The 22,312-nt window shown below is 36.8% G+C and overlaps 4 protein-coding genes across 5 annotated transcripts; 2 read left to right on the top strand and 2 right to left on the bottom strand.

Annotated features, from left to right (window-relative positions):
- Positions 1-541: 541 nt before the first annotated feature.
- Positions 542-1,329, bottom strand: LOC129792057 (baculoviral IAP repeat-containing protein 3-like). The gene has a single exon (XM_055830766.1). It carries the CDS (start codon positions 1,239-1,241, stop codon positions 669-671), a length of 573 nt encoding a protein of 190 aa, XP_055686741.1. The 5' UTR covers positions 1,242-1,329; the 3' UTR covers positions 542-668.
- A 725-nt stretch (positions 1,330-2,054) lies between these two features.
- LOC129792055 (succinate dehydrogenase [ubiquinone] iron-sulfur subunit, mitochondrial-like) lies at positions 2,055-3,884 on the bottom strand. Its single transcript, XM_055830764.1, has 3 exons — positions 3,702-3,884; positions 2,941-3,332; positions 2,055-2,608 (listed from the first exon to the last, which is right to left on the bottom strand). Exons 1-3 carry the CDS (start codon positions 3,756-3,758, stop codon positions 2,215-2,217), a joined length of 843 nt encoding a protein of 280 aa, XP_055686739.1. The 5' UTR covers positions 3,759-3,884; the 3' UTR covers positions 2,055-2,214.
- Positions 3,885-4,938: 1,054 nt separating this feature from the next.
- LOC129792046 (klaroid protein) lies at positions 4,939-18,578 on the top strand. Its single transcript, XM_055830748.1, has 7 exons — positions 4,939-5,082; positions 5,366-5,549; positions 8,590-9,407; positions 11,852-12,040; positions 14,608-16,008; positions 16,919-17,031; positions 17,109-18,578. Exons 2-7 carry the CDS (start codon positions 5,413-5,415, stop codon positions 17,316-17,318), a joined length of 2,868 nt encoding a protein of 955 aa, XP_055686723.1. The 5' UTR covers positions 4,939-5,082; positions 5,366-5,412; the 3' UTR covers positions 17,319-18,578.
- Positions 18,578-22,166, top strand: LOC129792047 (glucose-fructose oxidoreductase domain-containing protein 1). Of its 2 annotated transcripts, XR_008750774.1 has the most exons (3): positions 18,578-19,526; positions 19,592-20,762; positions 21,978-22,166. XR_008750774.1 is itself a non-coding variant. In XM_055830749.1 (2 exons), the coding sequence occupies exons 1-2, from the start codon at positions 19,398-19,400 to the stop codon at positions 20,633-20,635; spliced, it is 1,173 nt and encodes a 390-aa protein (XP_055686724.1). In that variant the 5' UTR covers positions 18,578-19,397; the 3' UTR covers positions 20,636-22,166. The 2 variants fall into 2 exon arrangements, 1 of the variants encoding a protein (XP_055686724.1); XM_055830749.1 differs by having other exon boundaries at positions 19,592-22,166.
- The last annotated feature ends 146 nt before the right edge of the window (positions 22,167-22,312 follow it).

Raw genomic sequence — 22,312 nt, 5'->3', positions numbered from 1 at the left:
ATCACACGACACCTGCATGAACTTATTTACGTACTTTCGCAACTGCAAAAAAAGGATTATTAATCTTAATTGTTCTTTTTTCTTTTGAATTTCAAGCGTACAACAAATATGGTGGATGTTTGGCGTCCTTTGAATTGCATTAAGTCTTTTAAGTAGTTCTCTTGATGTTAGCAACGTGACTCAAGTATTTACTTATTTTCTTGCATTCCTGGAATTTTTACACACTCACAGGAAATTCATTTAATGGATTATTTTCTAAGAAAGCAAGTAATATTTCCACGAAAATTTTTCATTAAGGAATTTGATTACAAACTCTGAGTTTTTCCATACAATGTACATACGATAAAAGTTGAGAAATAATTTTCATTATCTTTTTCATTAATTTGTCTTTGTTTAAGGATTTTGAACTTTTTCCCCTTAATTTTGTGATATTCATAACTTCACAATCAATCACATGACTTAATGTTATCAGGTAATTCGCAATAGCTGCAATTGATTGATAGGAGAATGATTAAATTTCAAAAAAGTACCACTTGAGAACTTTTCTTTTAAATAAATTATTAAACTTTATTGTTCCTTAAGCCTAGAATTTTATTTACAAAAGCCTTAAATTTAAAATATTTACAGTCTTATTTTATAGGTTAGATTAAATATGGCGGGAATGGCGGTTAGAGGTAAACTTTTTGGTATCTATCAACACGATGAGAGCAGTAGAAGCACTTTTTGATTGCGGATGCACAATTCGTGCAGGTAACAAGGTGCCCACAAGGAATAAACATCACATTAGATTTATCCTGGCTGCAAACTTTGCACACACCAACTGGAGCGTCCAGATTTGCATCAGGTTGTTGCACATCAGCAGCTTCAATCGGATTTTGCTGCAGTTTTTTGCTTAATTCCTCAATGAATTTCTCTCCTTTGTGGTGCTTTAGGTATTCACATGAGCTATTGCACTTTACATGCTCTTCAAGAGGATCATCTTCGGGCTGCCATCCAGACAGTCGCAGCTTGCAGCTAATACACTTTACAACATCACTGATATTCTTGTAGACGAATCCAGCATCAGCGAGCTCCTCGGGGGTCTGACTTAGCTGCTGTGGCCAATTCTTGAAGGTCTCCACTCGCGAGATTTGTCTCAAATATCGACGATTTTTAATCCTATAAGGATCTCGTGGACGATCAAAACCACAAATATCCTCAGGAGGTAAGTAATTGTCCACTACACTCTGATGGGCAGTCATTATTTTTTTTTAAGGATTTTTCTTGGACTTTCACTTTAAGAATATTATTTTCAGTTATCCATCCGTTACAGAGGTGTTATTTGAAGTCAAAGGAAAAGTTCACGCGATTCACCTTTATTTATATGCTCGCCATTATCAATGGGGAGCGCCAGCGTGTCGCCCCTGATTAGATACCAGCAATTTACGATACTTACACAAATATCTGGGAAATGGTGATAAGTTTGTGAATTTCTTTTCAATGAATAATTTCTACTGCGGAAAATTGTTAAGTTTCAATTGCTCTTTAATACGTTGGAAATAAATATGTTGTTGGTGCTTGCAGCGCCGCTAGTGGAAGCGTCATGGAGTTAATAATCCACTAAAAATGATCTAACTGATCATTTTCTCAAGAATATTAGATTTCTTCTTGTATATTTAATTTAATTAAAGGATATTTTCGAATTCTAAATTACAAAAAAATAAAACTTTTAATTAGAAAAGCCACGATTAGAAAATTCTTGAAACATTTCCAAAATGGCGGAGTTTTATACTGATCAGTAAAACATTTAAACTTTGTATGTTTTCCGTTAAATTTAAGGCTGAAAAATGCATAAATTAAGTGATTTGACGAAAAAATCAATAAGATTTTCTAAAAATTAACTTTTAAAGTTGAAAATTATAAAGTTTTGTAAGTATTTTGTCGATTTAAAATATTTTCATACGTTATTATATAAGCAATTCGTCTTATAAGCCAAGAAAATAAATCAGCAAAAAAGGTAGAAACTTACCCCAACTTCCCCTATTAATTTTCTGAATTTGAGGCAAAAATAAAAATTTCTTTTTGGATCATTTTTTTCAATTATTTTTATTGCAACACAAATTTTTGCTTTTAACATTTCGTGTTTATTTTTTTTCAATAATAATTTATATTTTGTTTGCAAATCTTTCTATCTAAACACGTTTAAGTTTTCTGGTTTCCTTTTTTTCCATTTATTTACTTCTTGTGCAGGGCATTCGTCTCAAGTCCTGGTTCACCCTTTTTAGCTACACCCGCCATGAGCTTCTTCACTTCAGCAATAGATTGTCCGGGATTGAGTCCCTTGGGGCATGTACGGCTACAATTCATGATTGTGTGGCACCTGTAGACACTAAACGGATCCCGAAGGCGATCGAGACGCTCCTCGGTTTTCTCGTCGCGCGAATCAATGATCCAACGGTAGGCCTGCATGAGGACAGCTGGTCCAAGGTACTTGTCACTGTTCCACCAGTACGATGGGCACGATGTGGAGCAACAGGCGCACATAATGCACTCATAGAGCCCATCCAATTTCGCACGATCTTCAACTGATTGCAAATACTGGGCGTCTCCTTTCTTCTCCGAAGCATCACTGGTGGGAGATAAGAGAAAAAAAAAGAAAGATTAGCTTAAAAAAGAAATTAATCTTATCAAAAACTCTTCAGAATCTCTTGCAAAATCTTCTCGTGCTGCTGCGTGTAATTAGATAGGTTTATGCCCTTGAATGATGGTTTTTAATGCTTTCCCACGGTGTGGAAAGATGGACAGAGATTGTAATGCATCAGAGTTCCAAAAAGTTACCGCAGCTAATTGTTGATTTCATGCTCATTTTCAGGGCTTATTGGTGAAGTCACGTGATGGAGCTGGGCGTGTGCTGATGGAAAAACAATAATGAGGAGAAGAGAAAAAGCTTCTGGGACTTACTTGCGCTGCAACCAGGGCTTAATAGAGGCGTACTGCTTGTAGAAGTTATTCATGTCCGGCACCAAATCCTTCACCACATACATATGGGGCAGGGGGTAGATCTTGGCGGGCTTACTGGTGTCCCGGTCAATCTTACTGATGCACGCCAGTGTATTGAGACCACCGATGTTCATGGCACATGAGCCGCAGATTCCCTCGCGGCAGGAGCGACGGAAAGTGAGGGTGGGATCCATCTCGTTCTTGATCTTAATGAGTGCATCCAGCACCATTGGGCCGCATTCCTTGAGATCCACCTGATAGGATTGCATATGGGGCTTCTTGGAGGGTTCATCCGGATTCCAGCGGTACACCTGGAACTCCTTCACCTTGGCTCCCGTGGATGCGTACCGAATCTGCAAGTACCATAGACAAAATCTCTAATCAACAGAGTGATAAAGAAATGGAGAGAGTAAAGAGCTCATAAATAATGGCGCGCCCCGCGAGACACTCGAAATTGCGGTGCGACAAATCAATTTTTGCCAACGTCCTTCCAAGGCCACACCACTTGCTCGCTCATTGACTGGATCGATTGGTCGCATTTAATCAATGGGGAATGCCTCCGCATCATTGATTGAATCGCAAATTGCGGGAGAAAATGTAAATAAAAGCGACAGACAATCAAAGTTAACCCGCAACACCACGTCAAAGGTTATGTAATGCAAAAAAGCAAAAGTTGCAGCGATTAGCAATTCTAATTCCCCGTGGATCCTTCATGTACTCACCTGCCCAAAGGTACCTCGGCACGCGAGGAGCATCCTCATTTCCGGCACAAGAGCCATTTAAGTGGGAAAAATCACAAGAAAAATAGCAACACCCCCGAAATTTTAGTGCGAAGTTTTTTTGTCAATGAGAGATGAGGTTACGTTTGATGGGTTTTAGGGGAAACGGTTCCGAATGCGACTATCAGACTTTTTTTTTCAATTCTTTTAAATTGAATATTCTTTTTGGATTATTTTAGAGAGAGTATAAAATTCAAATGTTGCACTGTTAATCTGAGAAAGAAAAAATGAATAAATAAACAATCCAAATTAAAATTAATTTATTTTAACGTTTCAGTTGATATTGTATCAAAAATCTTTTCTTTTATTTTTTTCCAATTTTAAAAGATTTTGACAGTTAGAAAGAATGCTTTTCTAGATTTTTTTTAGAAACTCAACTATGTACACTATGTATTAAGTAAATCTTTTGTTTTTTTCTTCTAATGCATAATAGCAGACAGAAAAAGAAAAATAATTTAGGTGGTAGACAGAAGCTGTGCTATTCTTTTCTTCGAAAGAATCACAGCTAATAATGTCAAAAAACACGATTTAAAAAAAATCGAGCCCTTGTCAGAATTTTTAGGATTCATATTTTCGAGAATGCCTCAAATTAGATTATTTTACGACTTTAATAAATTCAATTTAGTCTTATTGGACATGATTTGATGAAAATGTGAAAATTATTCCAGTTTAGCTGAATTTTTTTTATAAAGTTAAGCCAGAGAAAACACAACTAGTTGTGTTTTCTCTGGTTAAGCTAATTAAAAAATTCAGCGTGCTATATATATTTTATTACATGAATTTTATTTTAAGATTTCAAAAACTCACAACAACGTTGAAAAAATCTTTATGAAGTCTTTTAGATCTTTTCAAAATGGCGGACAAGACGACCTAACAAAATTATAAAATATTGGGTGATCATCTTATATTTACGAAGACTGGTTTTTCATACATTTTAGTTTTTTTTCATATGGATTTTTCGGATTTTTAGGTTAAAATTCTGCGTAAATATGGCCCAATATAAAATATTGATTTTCAGCATATTTAATGATTTTTTATACTTTCTATCGTTTTTATTTAGATAATTTCATGAGAAAAAGAAAGAAAATAATAATAAGCGTTTAAAAAATAAATTATCCAAGAAAATTGAGAAACCCCGCGTAATTTCCTCCCAATGCACCCCTGCCTGCAATGTTCCAAGCGTTCCAATCCACATCTGTAGTGACGTCACCTTTGTTTGCGAACCGACGCGATGTTGTGCTTGGAATTTTCCTCAAAAACCCCGAAAAAAGTGTGAATTTTCCGTGAAAAATTGTGCAAAAGTGCCCCCGGAACGGCTACGCAGGTAAATCAAATGGAATTTGTGGGAAATTCAGTGTATTTTACGGGAAAAATGTGTGTTTGAGAAAAGCCCATGAAGAAATGGAGACAAGTGATGTCGTCACCGTGCCCCCCTTTATTTTATTATTATAAATAGCGTCTTAGCCGTGGTGAACGCATGCCGCGAAATGAGATGGGGGCTTTGAGGTGAAATCGTGAAGGCTTTTTTCGCGAATGTGGGGAAAAGTGTGTGCCTGTGTGTGAGAAAATCGCGCGGGAGCCTCATTTCTTTGACCTTTTGTTTGCAGAGAGAGAGAAAGAAAAAATTTTTTTTTGTCCGGAAGGAGGCCACGCAATGGATACAGTTTCGCCGCCACAAACGCGTTCGCGATCGCGCTCGAAGACACCCTTCGTACCCACGATCCCGGATGGAAATAATGCGAAGGACGCCGAAGGCGATCAGAGGCACGTTCGGAAAGAGCCGACTGTGAGGTGAGTACGCTGCAATGTTTACAATTAGCTGTGTTTCTTTCAGACACAGCTTTTGTGTACCGAGCAAAATCGAAAGTCGTCAGATCGGGCTCAAACTTGGGATGAGCACGAATTAGGGTCCCCACATTCCAAAAAACGTATGCGCCAAAAAATTTTTTCCGGCCGGCCGGCCGGCCGTCCGTCCGTCCGGAACCTTTTGCTAAATTACGAGAGAACGGTAATAGATAGAGACTTGCGGTAAACGGCAAAGTTTAAAAGTCGACTGGAAGACGTAAGATTATGACGTCAAATTTTACCCCCCACCCCTCCGTCCGCCATTTTGAATAACCTCAAAATTTTGTTTTCGCTATATCTCAGCCCCTATTATAGGTAGAGGTCTGAAATTTTGACATGTTGTAGGGGCCATCAAGAGCTTTCCAACGATACCTCATTTTCGAAAATCGGTCAAGCCGTTTAGTCAATATGGCCGCCACAATTTTTCATCGAAAATCGACCATAACTCGAAAACGGCTTGACCGATTTTGATCAACCCGGGGTCAAATGAAAGCTCTCAATAAACTCTACAACTTTCTAGAACATACGAAGTTTCAAAAGTGACCGCTAGGGGGCCAAAAATGAAAAACAAAATTTTCGATGAGTTTTCGATGAATATCTCGAAAACGCCATTATCGATTTGCTTCATTTTTTGATATGTTATAGCTGACCATATTATCTAGCCCCATGCCAAAAATGAAGAAAATCTATGTCGCCGTTCTCGAGATATAGCCTTCCAAAGTTGGCATGTCATATCTCGGGTTCTACAAGTCCGATTTTGATCAACTCAAGCGCAAATGAAAGGATTCGTGAAACCCTACAAATGTCTGGAACATTGCAACTTCGAGAAATGACCGCGAGAGGCGCTAAAGTCAAAATAAAAAATTTCGAAAATTTCGAACTCGAATATTTCGAAAATGCCATTATCGATTTACTTCATATTTTAATATGTTATAGTTGAGGTTAAGACCTTTCCAACGATAGCTCAAACTTGAAAATCTATGGAGCCGTTCCCGAGATATGGCGTTTTAAAGATTACTTGGGGGATGACTTTTCAACTTTTCTCGACTTTGCGCGTATTTAAATTAATTTACGCTCTAGTTTGCTCTCACAAAATTGGTACACTGAAAGAAACACAGCTCTCGTAAGCTTGGTCAGCTTACCAGTACATTTTTTTTTGTTTCCTCACAAAATCCCTTTAAATTTTGCCCTAAATTTATTAGTTGGTATACCACAATCGTGGCATACCAAGTATTGTAATCGTCGGAAAAACCGACCACCTCAGATCGGGCTCAAACTTGGTATGAGCACGTTTTAGACATCCCACATTACGAAAATGGTGGTGGAAAATTTTTGATCCGGCCGGCCGGCCTGCCGTTGGTCCCCATTTTGCTTTATAGCTCGCGAACGGTAATAGATAGAGACTTCCGGTTTGAAGTTTTCTATAGAAATATGGGTGTAAATTTTCATTTTTTCGCATTTTCAAAATCCAAGATGGCCGCCGTCCGCCATTTTGAAATACTGTCAACCACTTCACTTATAGCTAGAGGTCTGAAATTTTAGTATGTTGTAGAGCTCAATGAGACGTTTTCATCAATAATTCACACTTGAAAATCGGTCAAGCGGTTTAGCAAATATGGCGGCCTAAAGCAAAAAGTGTTTTTTCAATATAACTCGAGAACGGCTTGAACGATTTTAACCATCTTGGTATCAAATGAAAGGTTTCAAGAAGCCCTACAACTGTCTAGAATATTCAGAGTTCCAAAAATTGCCGCAAGAGGTGCTAAAATCAAAAACAAAAATTGCCTAACTTTAAGAGGCAATATCTCCGAATCCCCATCTTAGATTTCCTTGAATTTTTGATATGTTGTAGCCCGACTCAATATCTATCACCAGTCCGAAAATGAAGAAAATCTATGTCGCCGTTTAGAAGATATGGCCATTTAAAAAATTCTTGAATTTGAAAAGTTCTAAGAACCATATCTCTTGAACGACTTGTCCGATTTTGTTCAACTTGGTATCAAATTAAAGGTTTTGCAAAACTCTACAACTTTCTAGAACACCAGAAACCTCTAGAACCATTCCTTGAGGTCAAAAAATGCCAAAAACTGTTTTGGTAAAACAAAAATCCGCCATTTTGTGTTCTAGAGGTGACCTTCAAAGTAATTGAGATATATATCAAATGATAGCTTATTTCAAGACCTTTCCAAAACTAGTCACGAAATTTCTGTAGGTCTAATAGAACCTAAGATATGAGCATTTTTATCTTTCAAATTGATGAATTTCAGAAAAAAATCAACTTTGCCTACTAATACTCACAAATTAAATTACAACGCATAGACTGATCCACCCGCGTTGTGGTATACCAACTCTTATAACTGGACGCGTTATGATTGACTTTATTTTTTGTTTAATTCCTAAGGCTCCATGATTAAAAAACATACAAGAAAGTTTATAAATAATTCAATTTTTCTCTGCAAAAAAGGTGAGAAAAAGAATTATGTTGAGAGATAAAAATTAAACTACAAATAATAGAGCATTCCCATTCATTCTTTATCTCTCTAAAAAAATTTAATTTATTATCTCAAGACTTTGTGTAAAATTCCTTTATCTTCTTTTTGCTTTTTGTGCAAATAGACACCACACTACCAGAGAGATAGTTGAAGGTAAAAATTGTCATGACAAATAAGATTTGTTGACTTACGCATGTTTCATGGTGAAATTATGGGCCAAAATGTGCCCAAAAGAGAAGACAGAAAATGAAGTTTTTCTTCTATTTTCGAGGTTTTCAAATAAACTTTTCAAGTACCTTCATTATCTCATTGCAAAGGGGGGAATAAATGGTTGTTATTGTGCAAGAAATGTCTGGAAATCAGGCACCCTAAATTCACGAAGATACAGCCCTAAAAATAGATGATGAGGAAACAAACACAAGTCAATCACTTTCAATTTCTTCACACTGGAGGAAAATAAATTAATTTTTGAAATTTTTTATCTTTTGCTGCAGAACAATTCAGGAAGAAGATGAATCCACTCAGACACCGCCCAAGAGATCAAAGAGGGAGACAACAAAATCCTCAAATGTCTCCCCAACGGAAGCCACAAAGACCCTCAGTGCGACAACGGTGAAAGTAACGACGACAACAACAAAGGTCGTTACGCGTGGTACAACAAACTCCCAGTCAACCACATCATCCACCCAGGAGGCTTCCACGGCTGCCCTGAAGAAGGACACGGTGAATCAGAAGGAATTCAATCGTGGTCTCGAGGGGAGTCAGAAGAAAATCAGTACACCACGCAATAATAAAACTTCAACACTCCTTGGGAACCTCAATGGGGACCTGAGTGATCACATTGCGTACAAGGAGTACCGCGATGCTGGGGAGTATTGGAATAAATACCCCAAAACGGACTACACGTACAGCAAATTGTCACCGCATCGACGAGAAATTGTTCCCGGTGTCATTGCAATGCCCAATATGTCGCGGAAGAGTCTCGAGAAGCACGAGGAGCGTGTCAATCAGATGGTACTCAATAACCCGTCGCAGGAATCCTACATTCGAGCTCGCTATGAAGCCACGAGATTCACAAGAAGTGCCGCCAGGCCGCTTCACTATGATTCCGGGGAGGATGAGCTGGATCTGTCGCAGTACGATAGAAGGAAACGCACCACAACAGTGTACAGAGAGACAATCTTCCGGAGACTCTATACGCGTATCATTACAACAATCGTGACAAGCTGGTACTGGATTTCGCGTCCCTTTACAAGCTCCACCGCAAAGGGCTACTACGCGAGTACAGATCTCAGCCAGACGGAGAAGAAAAGTGAGTTTTTCTTTCAAAATTTTCACTAATTGTGTTAGGACGAGGATGATAAATCTATGGCGAGCGCGCCAGATCACAAAATTGCAAATGTTTGTCAAATGTTGTTGCAAATGTTGGCAAATGTTGTGAGAGAATCTATAACAAATCAATTAACCTAATTAAATCCTTTCTAAATATTCTACAACTTATTTTTACGTTTCCTCTTGTAGAAAATCCTATTATAATTCATTTTAAACTAACTAAATTCCATTCTTCATACATGTATATCTTTCATCTTTTACCTTTTGTTCAAACAGCTTTTAAATCAATCAATATTTCTATCATCCTTGTTCCCCGTCGAATTCCTATAAAAGTATTTCAATTATTAGTGCCTACTCTTCATTTTGTGACATAAATATATGCAGATTACTTACTATTAGTTGGTATACCACAATCGTGGCATACCAAGTATTGTAATCATCGGAAAAACCGACCATCTCAGATCGGGCTCAAACTTGGTATGAGCACGTTTTAGCATTGTATAATAATTTTATATAGTAATACAATCTCTAGATAGCAAAGGTTTTAGACATCCCACATTACGAAAATGGTGGTGGAAAAATTTTGATCCGGCCGGCCTCTGCGCCAAACTTTACCTTATAACTCGAGAACAGTAACAGATAGAGACTTCCGGTTTGAAGTTTTCTATAGAAATGTGGGTGTAAAATTTCATTTTTTCGCATTTTCAAAATTCAAAATGGCCGCCGTCCGCCATTTTGAAATACCGTGAACCACTTCCTTTACAGCTAGAGGTCTGAAATTTTAGTATGTTGTAGTGCTCAGTGAAACATTTTCATCGATAATTCATACTTGAAAATCGGTCAAGCGGTTTAGCAAATATGGCGGCCTAAAGCAAAGTGTTTTTTCAATATAACTCGAGAACGGCTTAACCGATTTTGACCATCTTGGTATCAAATGAAAGGTATTGAGAAGCCCTACAACAGTCTAGACCATTCCAAGTTTCAAAAACATCCGCAAGAGGCGCTAAAATCGAAAACAAAAATTGCCTAACTTTAAGGGGCAATATCTCCGAACATCTGTTATAGATTTCCTTTAAATTTTGATATGTTGTAGCCTGACTCAATATCTATCATCAGTCCGAAAATGAAGAAAATCTATGTCTCCGTTTAGAAGATATAGCCATTTGAAAAATTCTTGAATTTGAAAAGTTCTAAGAGCCATATCTCTTGAACGGTCTGTCCGATTTTGCTCAATTTGGTATCAAATTAAAGGTTTTGCAAAACTGTACAACTTTCTAGAACATTAGAAACATCTAGAACCATTCCTTGTAGACAAAAAGTGCAAAAAACTGTTTTGGTAGAACAAAAATCCGCCATTTTGTGTTCTGGAGGTGACCTTGAAATGTATCGCAATATACATCAGATTATAGCTTATTTCAATAGCTTTCCATAACTAGTCAAGAAATTTCTGTAGGTCTAATAGAACTTAAGATATATGCATTTTAATCTGTCAAATTGCTTAATTTTACAAAAAATCGACTTTGCCTACTAATACTACTCACAAATTAAATTACAACGCATAGACTGACCCATCCGCGTTGTGGTATACCAACTCTAATAACTGGACGCGTTATGATTGACTTTTACAAGGTTTTATCAAATTTACATTGGCGTCACTTCAAATTCATTTCTCTATATTGTACAACATACGCCTACTACGATTAACTAAAAACTAAACCTTTCAATTCCCCAAAAAGGACTATTAGAGCTATTCATCTTCAACAAATTGTAAGAAATAATTTTTAGGGGAAACTCGGGAGCTGTTAATCATAAAAATTATTCTTATTTGATTTTTATTTGATAATGAATTCCTTGTAAGACTCCAAATTGAAATGTTTTGTACAAAAGGAATTCATTTTTTCTTTTTTCTGACGTTTTTTTGTTATTGTAAGAGGCTTCCGGTGTTCGTCAGAGGAAAATTCCCGCTCACCCAAGGAAAAGCAGCAATTTGTGCCAAAGCTTTCGAGCCCAATTGTGGCTCTTCTTTTCCTTGGATGAGCGGGAATTTTCCTCTGACGAACACCGGAAGCCTCTTACAATAAAAGGAATTTATTTTATGGAAGAAAATGTCGAAATGAACAGAGAAAAAAAAACTAATTTTACCCCAATCTCCCCTAAGCTAAATCTAGCTTGAATATTAATCAACATTTCAACGATAAATTTTTTTTTTCTATGCTACGAATCCCAATAAATATTCATATCAGTTTCCAATTAACAAGAAGCTCAACAAGTTTACAAAAAAAAAGTGAATGTTGCGTGATATTTAAATTTTTGCAGCATGGAGGCAAATAATATTGAGATGAAGCATATTTTTGCATGAAATGAAAACGAGTTTCAATTTGAGGCGATTTGTGGTTAAAAGTTATTTAAAATTGCATTTTTCAGGTATCTTCCGTCGCATATTATCAGGGATTGGAAGTAGTTTCATGTACGTTTTTCAGCGTATTTATCTGCTAATTGCTTCCATCCTTGTCCTGGATACGTGGCTACTGCAGAGCAGTGTTGAGGGAGGAAGACACAAGAAGAAATTTCTGTGGTTCTTGGTTCTTCTTCTACCTTTTCTACTTTTTGGAAGTAAGTCCCTTGAAAATTTTTTATTTTTTTTAATCATTTTTTCATGCATTTTGGGATGTTTTCTGTGCAAAATCTTTGTGAACATTCACGCGGAATTTTTAAAGGAAGAATTAAAAATCAAATTTAATTTTAACAATGACGTCTCTTTCAGGTGCCTATTACTTCCTTGATCCTCCACCCACGTTATCACTTAAACACTTTACTAACTCCCTGAATTCATTGCAAATTGATCGTGTTAAGAATTTTGCCATTGATACCTTTGATGGTGTTAAGGTGGCATCAAGTGGGTACTTTGAGTATGCAAAAGTAGCCACGGGGAATTTTTTGGATGAAGCACGAAAGCTCTGGAATGAGAATTTTTCACGTCCATAAGTTTTTTTTTTTTTTCAATTGAGAATCATTCAATTTATTTTTCTCCTATTCACGCATCACATTAATAATCACTTTTGCGGCTTTTTTTTCCAAATTTATAACATAAATTGCTAATTTCTCGTGTGCTAATATAACTATGTTTTATTCAATAAAGATAATTAATTTGAGATAGGAGTTAATTGAGATGATTTATTCATTTTTTTATAGATTAGTTTTCAATTTTTTTTTCATTTAGCTTATAAAGAATTTCCTCGTATTTAACAAGGAATGAAGGAATTTTGCATTAAAAAAAATAATTAAAAAGAAACTAAATTGAGTACAAAATAGTTGATAAATTTACTAAATTTCGGGTGTCTCGAATGAAGCGCATAAATTTGTTTTCTTTGACAAACTTGAAATTAAAATTTAAAGTTTTCTTCTAAATTAGGAGTAAAATTTACTTCTAAATCCGGCTTTGTCTATTTCTTAAGAAAGACTTCGGGTTTTAAGGCAGAATTAAGTTTTCCTCAGTGTTAGGCATTTAGGATTTTAAGGTTAGGCGAGTCTAAGTTGGGAATGAATAAGGATTTAAGGATTAAGGATTTTCGATACCCTTAGATCGTTAAGTATCTGACTGTCTTTGAGCATCGATATTTAAAAAAAAAAATCATTCAAAAATGTAGTCAGTCTCAATTCGGCATAACCTAATATTAAAATCTTATGATCAGCCTAAAAAAATTAAGTGTAACTTAAAAAAGAAAACTAGGACTTAGCTTCAAAGTTTAGGCCTAGCTTAACAAGACTTAAGTCTAACCTTAAATTTTAGGCATAGCTTAAAAAAGTCAGGCCTAGCTTAAGAAACTAAAGTCTGGTTTAGAAGCACCAGGTCTAGATTAAAGAAAAACTGAGACCTAGCTTGAAAAACTTAGGCTTAACCTAAAAAATATAAGCCTTGTTTCAAAATTTCGTACTAACTTGAAAGGAATTTAATCCTACCCGAAAAATTTAGGCTTAACTTAAGAAGCCAAAATCTTAAAAGAATTTTTAAGAAATCTTAAGCCTAGCATAAGAAACTTAATCCGAACTTAACTTGAATTTCACCTTATAATTAGATACTTAATAATTTGCCTTAAATATTTCCTAAAAATCTCCTTTTTTGAGAATTTAAAATTAAAATACTAAATAAACACTAAAAACAAATATTAAAAAGATTCTGCGTTCATTTTGAGACACTAAAATTTCAGAAAGAATTTATTCTATTTTAGCTATTATTTTATTTACGAATAATGCCTAATTATTGATAATTTGCAATATAAAATATACCTACAAATTGATATTAATTACTTATTCTACAAAAGCATGATTTTTTTTTAAATTAATAATTTAGTAAAAAAAAGATATTTCCCAGTTTATTGCAAGGAATTTTCCCCGCATTTTTTTTCCTTTTGTCCCTTTATCCCTCACCCAAAATCCTTGTAAATGATGATGATGAAAAAAGAAAGCATCCAAAAGAGTTTTGGAGAAGGATAGAGCCCTTCAGCGAGACTTGATTGTGCGGGAAATTAAAGTGAAAAGAAAAGAAAAGCTTTCGACCATCTTGCAGTGTGTTGAAGACAATGAACAAGAATTAAGTAAATAAAAAAATTGCATGCTAATAATCCCGGTAAATGTATAATTTATTGTCAGAAAAAATTGTAAAGAAAAAAATCTCTAAATAAACGGATTTTTTTGAAAAGAAAAAATCGCGATTTTCTTTCGGTTTGGTTCATAAAATCATGACAAGACTAACTTTTTTCTCGGTGGTCTGCATTTCAAGGCGGCTGTCCTCTATCCTTCTTCACACTTTTCCATAGAAATAGAATCTAAAGAAAAAATCAATTAAGGAATGTCATTAAAATTCTTAAAACTTAAGGAATGATCGTTTTGGATGTGTTTGCATTAACTCAATGTTTTTTGCATAATAGAATTTTTAATTTTTTTTTGTAATTCTAACAGCATCCAAAATGATCATTTTTTGTACTTTTAAATGAAATTTATTAAAGAATTAAAGAAAAAAAGGAAGAAAAAGTGTGAATGAGGGTGAAGGATTGCCAAAGGAAGGTTTGTCATTTTGCACTACATTAAGGGAATTTTCTATGCTTAATTAAATTTTCATAAAAAAAAAGTCTCAAAGAAAAAAATTAAGCAATTCTCTGGATTTTTCCCCCACAATGCAGCTTTGAGTCTTTACGGGGATGTGGAAGAAAAATCGCGGATTTTGCCCATTCTTCCCATTTCCTTTGGCTGGGTACCATCTGTGTTCACATCCGCGTGGTCTTGGACAGATCACATGCCCTCTTTGAATTTTTTCACCCTCCTCCAGTCATCTAGTCAGAGGAAATCCGAAGAGATTGCCTCGAATATTCAGCAGCATCTCTCTGCTGAGGAATATAGTAGACTTTTGAGTCACATTGACCAGTATATTGAGGCCGTAGTGAGCAGGAGGGACAAAGAGGAGGCCTCCAGTGATCATTTGCGTCTCCTAATAGCAAAGATTGTCAAGGAGAATACTGTAACGTACAAATATGAATTGACTGAGGGTGATATTGAGAGGATTGTGGCGATCGTGCTGCAGAGATTGAAGGCAACTCGTGAAGCTGCACCGACCATTGATCAGGATTTAATAGATAGGATAACACTCTCCGTCCGGGAAGGGTTTCAGGGAGATGCCAAGAAGAGTTCAGAAGAAATTGTTCTTCGAATTATTCAATCAGATCACCTCACGCAGTTGATTGATCAACGATTGCGGGATCTTCCGGCGGTGGTACAAGTTGATACCTCAAAGTATGACGATCTCATTGCTAAACTATCACTCGAAGTGACCAAGATTAGGGAAGATCTCGCAGCGAGAGAAAATCATGATCAAGATATTAATTTCTCATTGGAAAGTATGAGGACGCAGCAGGAAATGCTCGCAGATCAATTGTATGAATTTAAACGGGAAACAGACACAAAGTTTGACCAACTTCTCAATGAGATTGACGTGAAGATCGCAGCATTGGGTGATGAACAATTCACAGAGATTAATAAACAAATCCGAAAGGTTCTTGTGCAAATTTTCAACATTGACGGCAAGCAGGTTGACGTGGAGGACTTGAGAAGTTGGATAAGGGATGTATTTGTTGCCAAAGAATACTTGGAGGCTCGTCTCAGTGAGATTCAGGGACAATTTAGTGGGCACGTTTCGGAGGAAATTCAACGATCTGCCGGCGTAATTATGGAAAATATCACGGAGGAACTAAAAGGGGAGATTTTATCCCTCATTGAGGCACGAGCGGCACTCAATCAAGCAAATACAGCGCAAATGGATATTGGTGAGGAGAATGTGAAGAGAATCGTCCGGGAAGCACTTGCGGTGTATGATGCCGATAAAACGGGTCTTGTGGATTATGCTCTGGAGTCAGCTGGTGGGCAGATTCTCTCAACACGCTGCACTGAGAGCTATCACACGAAAACAGCTCAAATATCCATCTTTGGTATCCCTCTGTGGTACCCCAGCAATACCCCAAGGACAGCAATTTCACCCAGTGTTCAACCAGGGAATTGCTGGGCCTTCCAGGGCTTCCCAGGGTTTTTGGGTGAGTACTTAAAACTGATTTTAAGTCTTGAAATTTATTTTAATAATCTTAATTATGTTTGCAAGTCCTACAAATACCACAAGCACCTTAATTTATCCTTTTAAGTCCTTAAACATCCTCGAACCTTTTAAGCTTTTTTGAAGTCCAACAAGTCCTGGAAGTTCTTTAAAAATATTTCAAATCATATTTCTTTAATTTTGTATTTAAAAATACCTCCTGTATTTAAAAAGTTTTTTTAAAGACCAAAAAAAACTTTAAATCCGACAAATAATGTTAAAAACTTTCAAAGTTCCTACAAATATTTTTAAGTCTTGCAAATCCCTAAAATCCTTCAAGTCCTACAGATATTTTTTCAAAGCTCCAAATAATTTTGCAAATCCATTAAAGAACTCCTTAAGCTTCGAAAGTCTTCTAAATATATTTTTTCAATTCCTACAAGTCCTTCAAATACTCTTTCAGATCTCCAAACAATTTTGCAAATCCATTAAAGAACTCCTTAAGCTTTGAAAGTCTTTTAAATATATTTTTTTTAATTCCTACAAGTCCTTCAAATACTTTTTTAAGCTCCAAATAATTTTGCAAATCCATTAAAGAAGTTCTTAAGCTTCGAAAGTCTACTATAATTTTTTTTTTCAAATCCTACAAGTCCTTCAAATATTTTTTCAAAGCTCCCAATGCCTTTAAAGTCCTTTTTTTTTAATTCTTCCTCAGAAATCCATCAAAGCAAATCCTTTTTTTAAACAAAATTTTATTAGATAAAACGTAAAAGAAAATCATTCATCTCATTGCTTTTTGATTTATTTTAGGTTTCCTTCTCTTTTTAGTTTTGCAGCTTTAGGATTCAAAGTAAATTTTCTTCTTTCTCTCTAATCTTTTCTTTCATGCACGTGGAATGTTTGGGGGCTTAAAGTTCTGAAACTTAATCTTCCAATACTCGTGACTGGCTTCACCATGGAACACATACCAAAATCTCTGGCACCAAATGGGCAAATTGATTCAGCCCCAAAAGGCTTTTCCGTTTGGGTAGGTTGTCCTTCTTTCCCTTTGCGTGTCTCTTTTGAAGATTTTTGAGGAGTTTTCCTTTGTTGGTTGTTTTGCAGGGTTTGGTTGATGAGGAGGATCAGGAGCCACTGCTGTTTGGTAAGTATATTTTTGAGGACAATGAGAGGAGCTTGCAGTACTTTCCGGTGCAGAGTGAGGGAATTACGCGGCCCCATCAGATTGTTGAGTTGAGGATTGAGTCGAATCACGACAATCCCAACTATACGTGCCTCTATCGCTTCCGTGTCCACGGAATCCCACAGACTTGATGATGGTTCAAAAAGTGCTACTAAAACATTCACCATTCAGTGACTTAATTCATTTATTTTCGTGTCTTTTTATTTGTTGTTCCATCGAAACTCCAAGTCTCTCACAAAGCAATCATTTTTCTCATCTCTTAAAAAACAATTCCGGAAGCAATTTTCCTGAAGAACAGTGAGAAAATGTAATTTTTGTAATTTTTATTTTGTAAGAATTTTAGTCTGTAGCATTTAGATTAGATTAAAGAAAAAATTATATTTTAGATTCTAGTTAGAATGTAAGGAAAGCTAGTTCGACTAGCTTAATAAGCCTATCAGTTGCCGTGACGAATTTATCAGTAAACGAATTTTTTTTTAAATCATCCCGCCATTTTTTTGCAATCTGCAATTTAGTACAAACTTTTGTTTATTTTAGTAGTTGCAATAGCAGACGTAGGGCTCTAATTGTGCCTTAGAATTCTCCTAAAATCGCCTCACTTTCTGATTTCTCTGTAGGTTTGTATAAAAATCTACTAAACTATTTTTAAAGGTTCTAAAAGAATTTCAAGAAATAAACATAAAGATGGCGCTAATTCGTATTCAAAATGGTGGTTCAAGCTAGCGTCTTTGGCGTCCATCTTTAAAAGGCCTACCGTTGTTTTCTTTTACACACAATACTTTGTAAAATATTAAATTATGTAAAGTCTGTAAATAATATAAAAGAACATTTTCATCACAGCGAAAGAAGAAATTCTTGATTAACTTTTTGTACATTAAAATGAAGCTTTCTGATCAGAAAATCAGTCCCAAAATTCAAAATTAGTAAAGCAATTGAAATAAAACATAAAAAAGAACCTAAATACAACAGAAAAGCTTCAATAATCTTAATTATTGTAAATAGGCTGAGAGGGCTGAGATTGTCAAAAGGAACCTTTCGTATGTTGCTGAATACCTCATTTTTTAACGTTTTTTAGACTTAGATGAAGAGAACGAACATAACTCAATTTTTGGGCTTCAATATTATAAATTTAAATTATTAATTAATTACTTTAAACACTTTTAAAGAAACCTTTACGTCTTCTCTTTCTGTTTTGATAAGGATTTTATGATTAGTTTATAAAAATTCTTAATTTTTCGTCAATATTTTAAGTACGGCGTAAATTGCGTAAGTTAAGTAGGTTACTTTTTAAGTGTTTTAGTGTTGTATTTAATAAATTTTCTCGATAATTTGGTACCAAAATGTGTAAATGAGAAATCTTCTATAATAAAGAAAGGATAATTTCGAACCAACTTATAGTAATTTCCTTCCCCCCCCCCTAAGCCCCTTCATTCAACAAAATATTAAAATTGCGTAAAAATACTTTTTTTTTACATACGCTTTGAATTTGGCGCCCTAAATGTAGTTGCAAAAGCCACCACCGCTAAGTTTTGGCACTGTTCCCTGGGGAGAAAATGAGATGGATGCATTTCACCGCTATCCGTCTCCCTCTCACATTCAGTTTTTCGCAATTTTCTCGCTTTTTCCGACAAATTTTCCAACTAGAAGTAGTTTTTTGTTACCAGGAAGCGACGCCGCGTCGATTGGCATAAAAAATTCAGAAAGTTCGCGAAAATCCATTTCCGGGAAATGAGAGTCGTGTAAAATCCCCAACCGTCAAAATTTCCATAGGCCACAAATCCCGCACGGAGGGGCTCCTCGGGGCCGCAGGAGCACCCATAAGTGCTCCAGGAACCCCAAAAATGTGTTTTGTGCCCAAAAATTTGGAAGAAAAATGAGGAAAATCGCATTTTTGTAAAAACAAAACAAAAAAGTTCGCTACAGTTCAAATTTCCAATAATCCTATCACATTTGTGATTTTTTCGTGCACCGCCTGTAATACTTAAGTCACGTCATGTCAAAAAAGTAAATAAAACACGGAAAAGAAAGAAAAAACTCCAATTTTCTCAATTTTCTCTCATTATTCATGAATTTTCTCAATACAAAAGCAAAGTAATTAAGTCAAAGTACCACATAAAGTGCTAATTTTAGTGCAGTTTAGCATATTTGGGGTAAAATATTGTTGTCCGGTTGATTTTGGGCGCTGAAACAACATCCGGGATACCCCATTCATGGCTGCACTTCCCGGAGTTGGGATTTTTGGTACTGGGAATGTGACAAAGGTACTAGTGCCCCTTCTGCGTGAGAAGGGCTTTCACATTGATGCCATTTGGGGGCGTACAAATAAGGAAGCTGAGGATGTGAGTGTGTGGAGAGACAATCTGCATTAGATGCGGATTGATAAGATCTTTGTCACTTATTTTAGGCCGCTCAGGAGCTTCAGATTCCCTTCCATACGAACAAAATAGACGATGTACTACTGCGGAAAACAGTCCACTTGGTCTTCATTGTATGTCAGCCGCTACTTCATGCGGAAATCAGCGTCAAAACATTGGGCATAGGGAAGCACTTGGTGTGCGGAAGTAGTGGCCTAGGGCAGGCGGATGCGCTGAAAATGTTCCGGGCATCACAGTACTACCCCACATTGATTGCTCTCGTCAACCATTCCCTTCGTTTTCTGCCCGCTTTTACGCATATGCGACGTGCCATCCAAGAAGGTTATCTCGGTGATGCCATCTCCCTCATTCAGGTTCGTGTGCAAATGGGAACACTGCTGAGGGATAAATTCGACTGGATCTGTGATGCCACAATGGGTGGTGGAGTGGTGAATCTCATTGGGAGTCACGTAATTGATGTCATCACCTTCCTCACGGGTCAGCGGGCGACAAGGGTCAACGGGGTCGTGCGAACCTTCACAAAGACCACGAACCACGTCAAAGGTATCCGTCAGGTGTCCGCCCCGGATTTCTGCACATTCCAGATGGAACTTGAGGGTGGGATCCTCGTTACGGCAACCATGCACAGCCACACATCGAATAGTAGCTTCACGCAAGAAATCACCGTGTGCGGAGCTGAAGGCCATTTATCCGTCCGCGGAGGGGATCTCTTCGGGCAACGTGTCAGCTCTAAGGGGGACAAAGAGGAAGTTCTATTTGTGGATGTGCAAGATCTGCATTGTCGCACGTCGGACACCCTCCTGCCGCGGCCATACATCAAGGGCTTGTGTAAGATGGTTGGTGCCCTCCGTGAAGCCTTTCTGCCCGTCCAAGAGCAAACGGGGTGGATAAAAGAACCCGTCCAGATGGCGGCCACATTCGAAGATGGTCTCTACGTGCAAGCCGTCCTCGATGCCATTCAACGGTCCAGCGAACAGAGAACGTGGATCAAAGTTTCCATCATGACGGAATCGCCGACAAATCAGACAAAGCTCCTCAATGCAGCTCGACTCTCCGCTGTTACCCTCCACTGACATCATCCCACTATTACTGGTGGGTACGCCTCTCCAACTCCCCGATGATTGTCCTCAAGGAATCAACTTCTTCTCTGTGCATCCGTTCCATCTCATCAAAGTCCTGCACCATGAAAAAAAAATCAAAGTAAGTTTTTTCTTTACTTTTAGCTGTGTTTCTTTCAGACACAGCTTTTGTGTACCGAGCAAAATCGAAAGTCGTCAGATCGGGCTCAAACTTGGTATGAGCACGAATTAGGGTCCCCACATTCCAAAAAACGTATGCGCCAAAAAAATTTTTTTCCGGCCGGCCGGCCGGCCGTAGTATAACACTAAATTGCGAGAGAACGGTGATAGATAGAGACTTGCGGTAAACGGCAAAGTTTAAATATCGACTGGAAGACATCCGTTTATGATGTCAAATTTTACCCCCCACCCCTCCGTCCGCCATTTTGAATAACCTCAAAATTTTGTTTTCGCTATATCTCAGCCCCTGTAATAGATAAAAATCTGAAATTTTTATATGTTGTAGGGGCAATCAAGACCTTTCCAACGATACCTCATTTTCGAAAATCGGTCAAGCCGTTTAGTCAATATGGCCGCCACAATATTTCATCGAAAATCGACCATAACTCGAAAACGGCTTGACCGATTTTGATCAACCCGGGGTCAAATGAAAGATCTCAACAAACCCTACAACTCTTTAGAACATCCGAAGTTTCAAAAGTGACCGCTAGGGGGCCAAAAATCAAAAACAAAATTTTCGATGAGTTTTCGATGAATATCTCGAAAACGCCATTATCGATTTGCTTCATTTTTTGATATGTTATAGCTGACTATATTATCTAGCTCCATGCCAAAAATGAAGAAAATCTATGTCGCCGTTCTCGAGATATAGCCTTCCAAAGTTAGCATGTCATATCTCGGGTTCTACAAGTCCGATTTCGATCAACTCAAGCGCAAATGAAAGGTTTCGTGAAACCTTACAAATGTGTAGAACATTGCAACTTCGAGAAATGACCGCGAGAGGCGCTAAAATCAAAAACAAAGTTTTCGAAAATTTCGAACTCGAATATTTCGAAAATTCCATTATCGATTTACTTCATATTTTAATATGTTATAGTTGAGGTTAAGACCTTTCCAACGATAGCTCAAACTCGAAAATCTATGGAGCCGTTCCCGAGATATGGCGTTTTAAAGATTTCTTGGGGGATGACTTTTCAACTTCTCCCGACTTTGCGCGTATTTAAATTAATTTGCGTTCTAGTTTGCTCTCACAAAATTGGTACACTGAAAGAAACACAGCTCTCGTAAGCTTGGTCAGCTTACCCGTACATTTTTTCTTCGATTTTTGCATCTCTAGCAAAGCAAGTACAAAATAAAGGACATTATGTATTTTTGAGATGATTATCCTCTCGACAACGCTACAGGAAATTCAGTTAATTCTGCATTTTGCTCCTTGGGAGCATTTTTAATTGGTTAAATTAATAAAGTAATGATGACATTTTATTGTTTATGAAAGCAGAGAAAAATGTTTTCTTTTTTTCAAAGACTTATGGATTTTTTTCGAGAATTATGAGAATTTTTAATGATTTTGTTTTTCTTCAAGTTTTTCTTATAGACTTGGTTTTATTGAAGTGTAAGAAAATCAATTTTCGCAATTTTACGTGAGACGATATCAAACACAAAAGTACATTT

The sequence above is a fragment of the Lutzomyia longipalpis genome, chromosome 3 (assembly GCF_024334085.1).
Source record: "Lutzomyia longipalpis isolate SR_M1_2022 chromosome 3, ASM2433408v1".
NCBI classification, from domain to species: domain Eukaryota; kingdom Metazoa; phylum Arthropoda; class Insecta; order Diptera; family Psychodidae; genus Lutzomyia; species Lutzomyia longipalpis.
The sequence above is the reverse complement of the archived record's forward strand: the minus strand, read 5'-3'. Positions and strand labels throughout refer to the sequence as shown.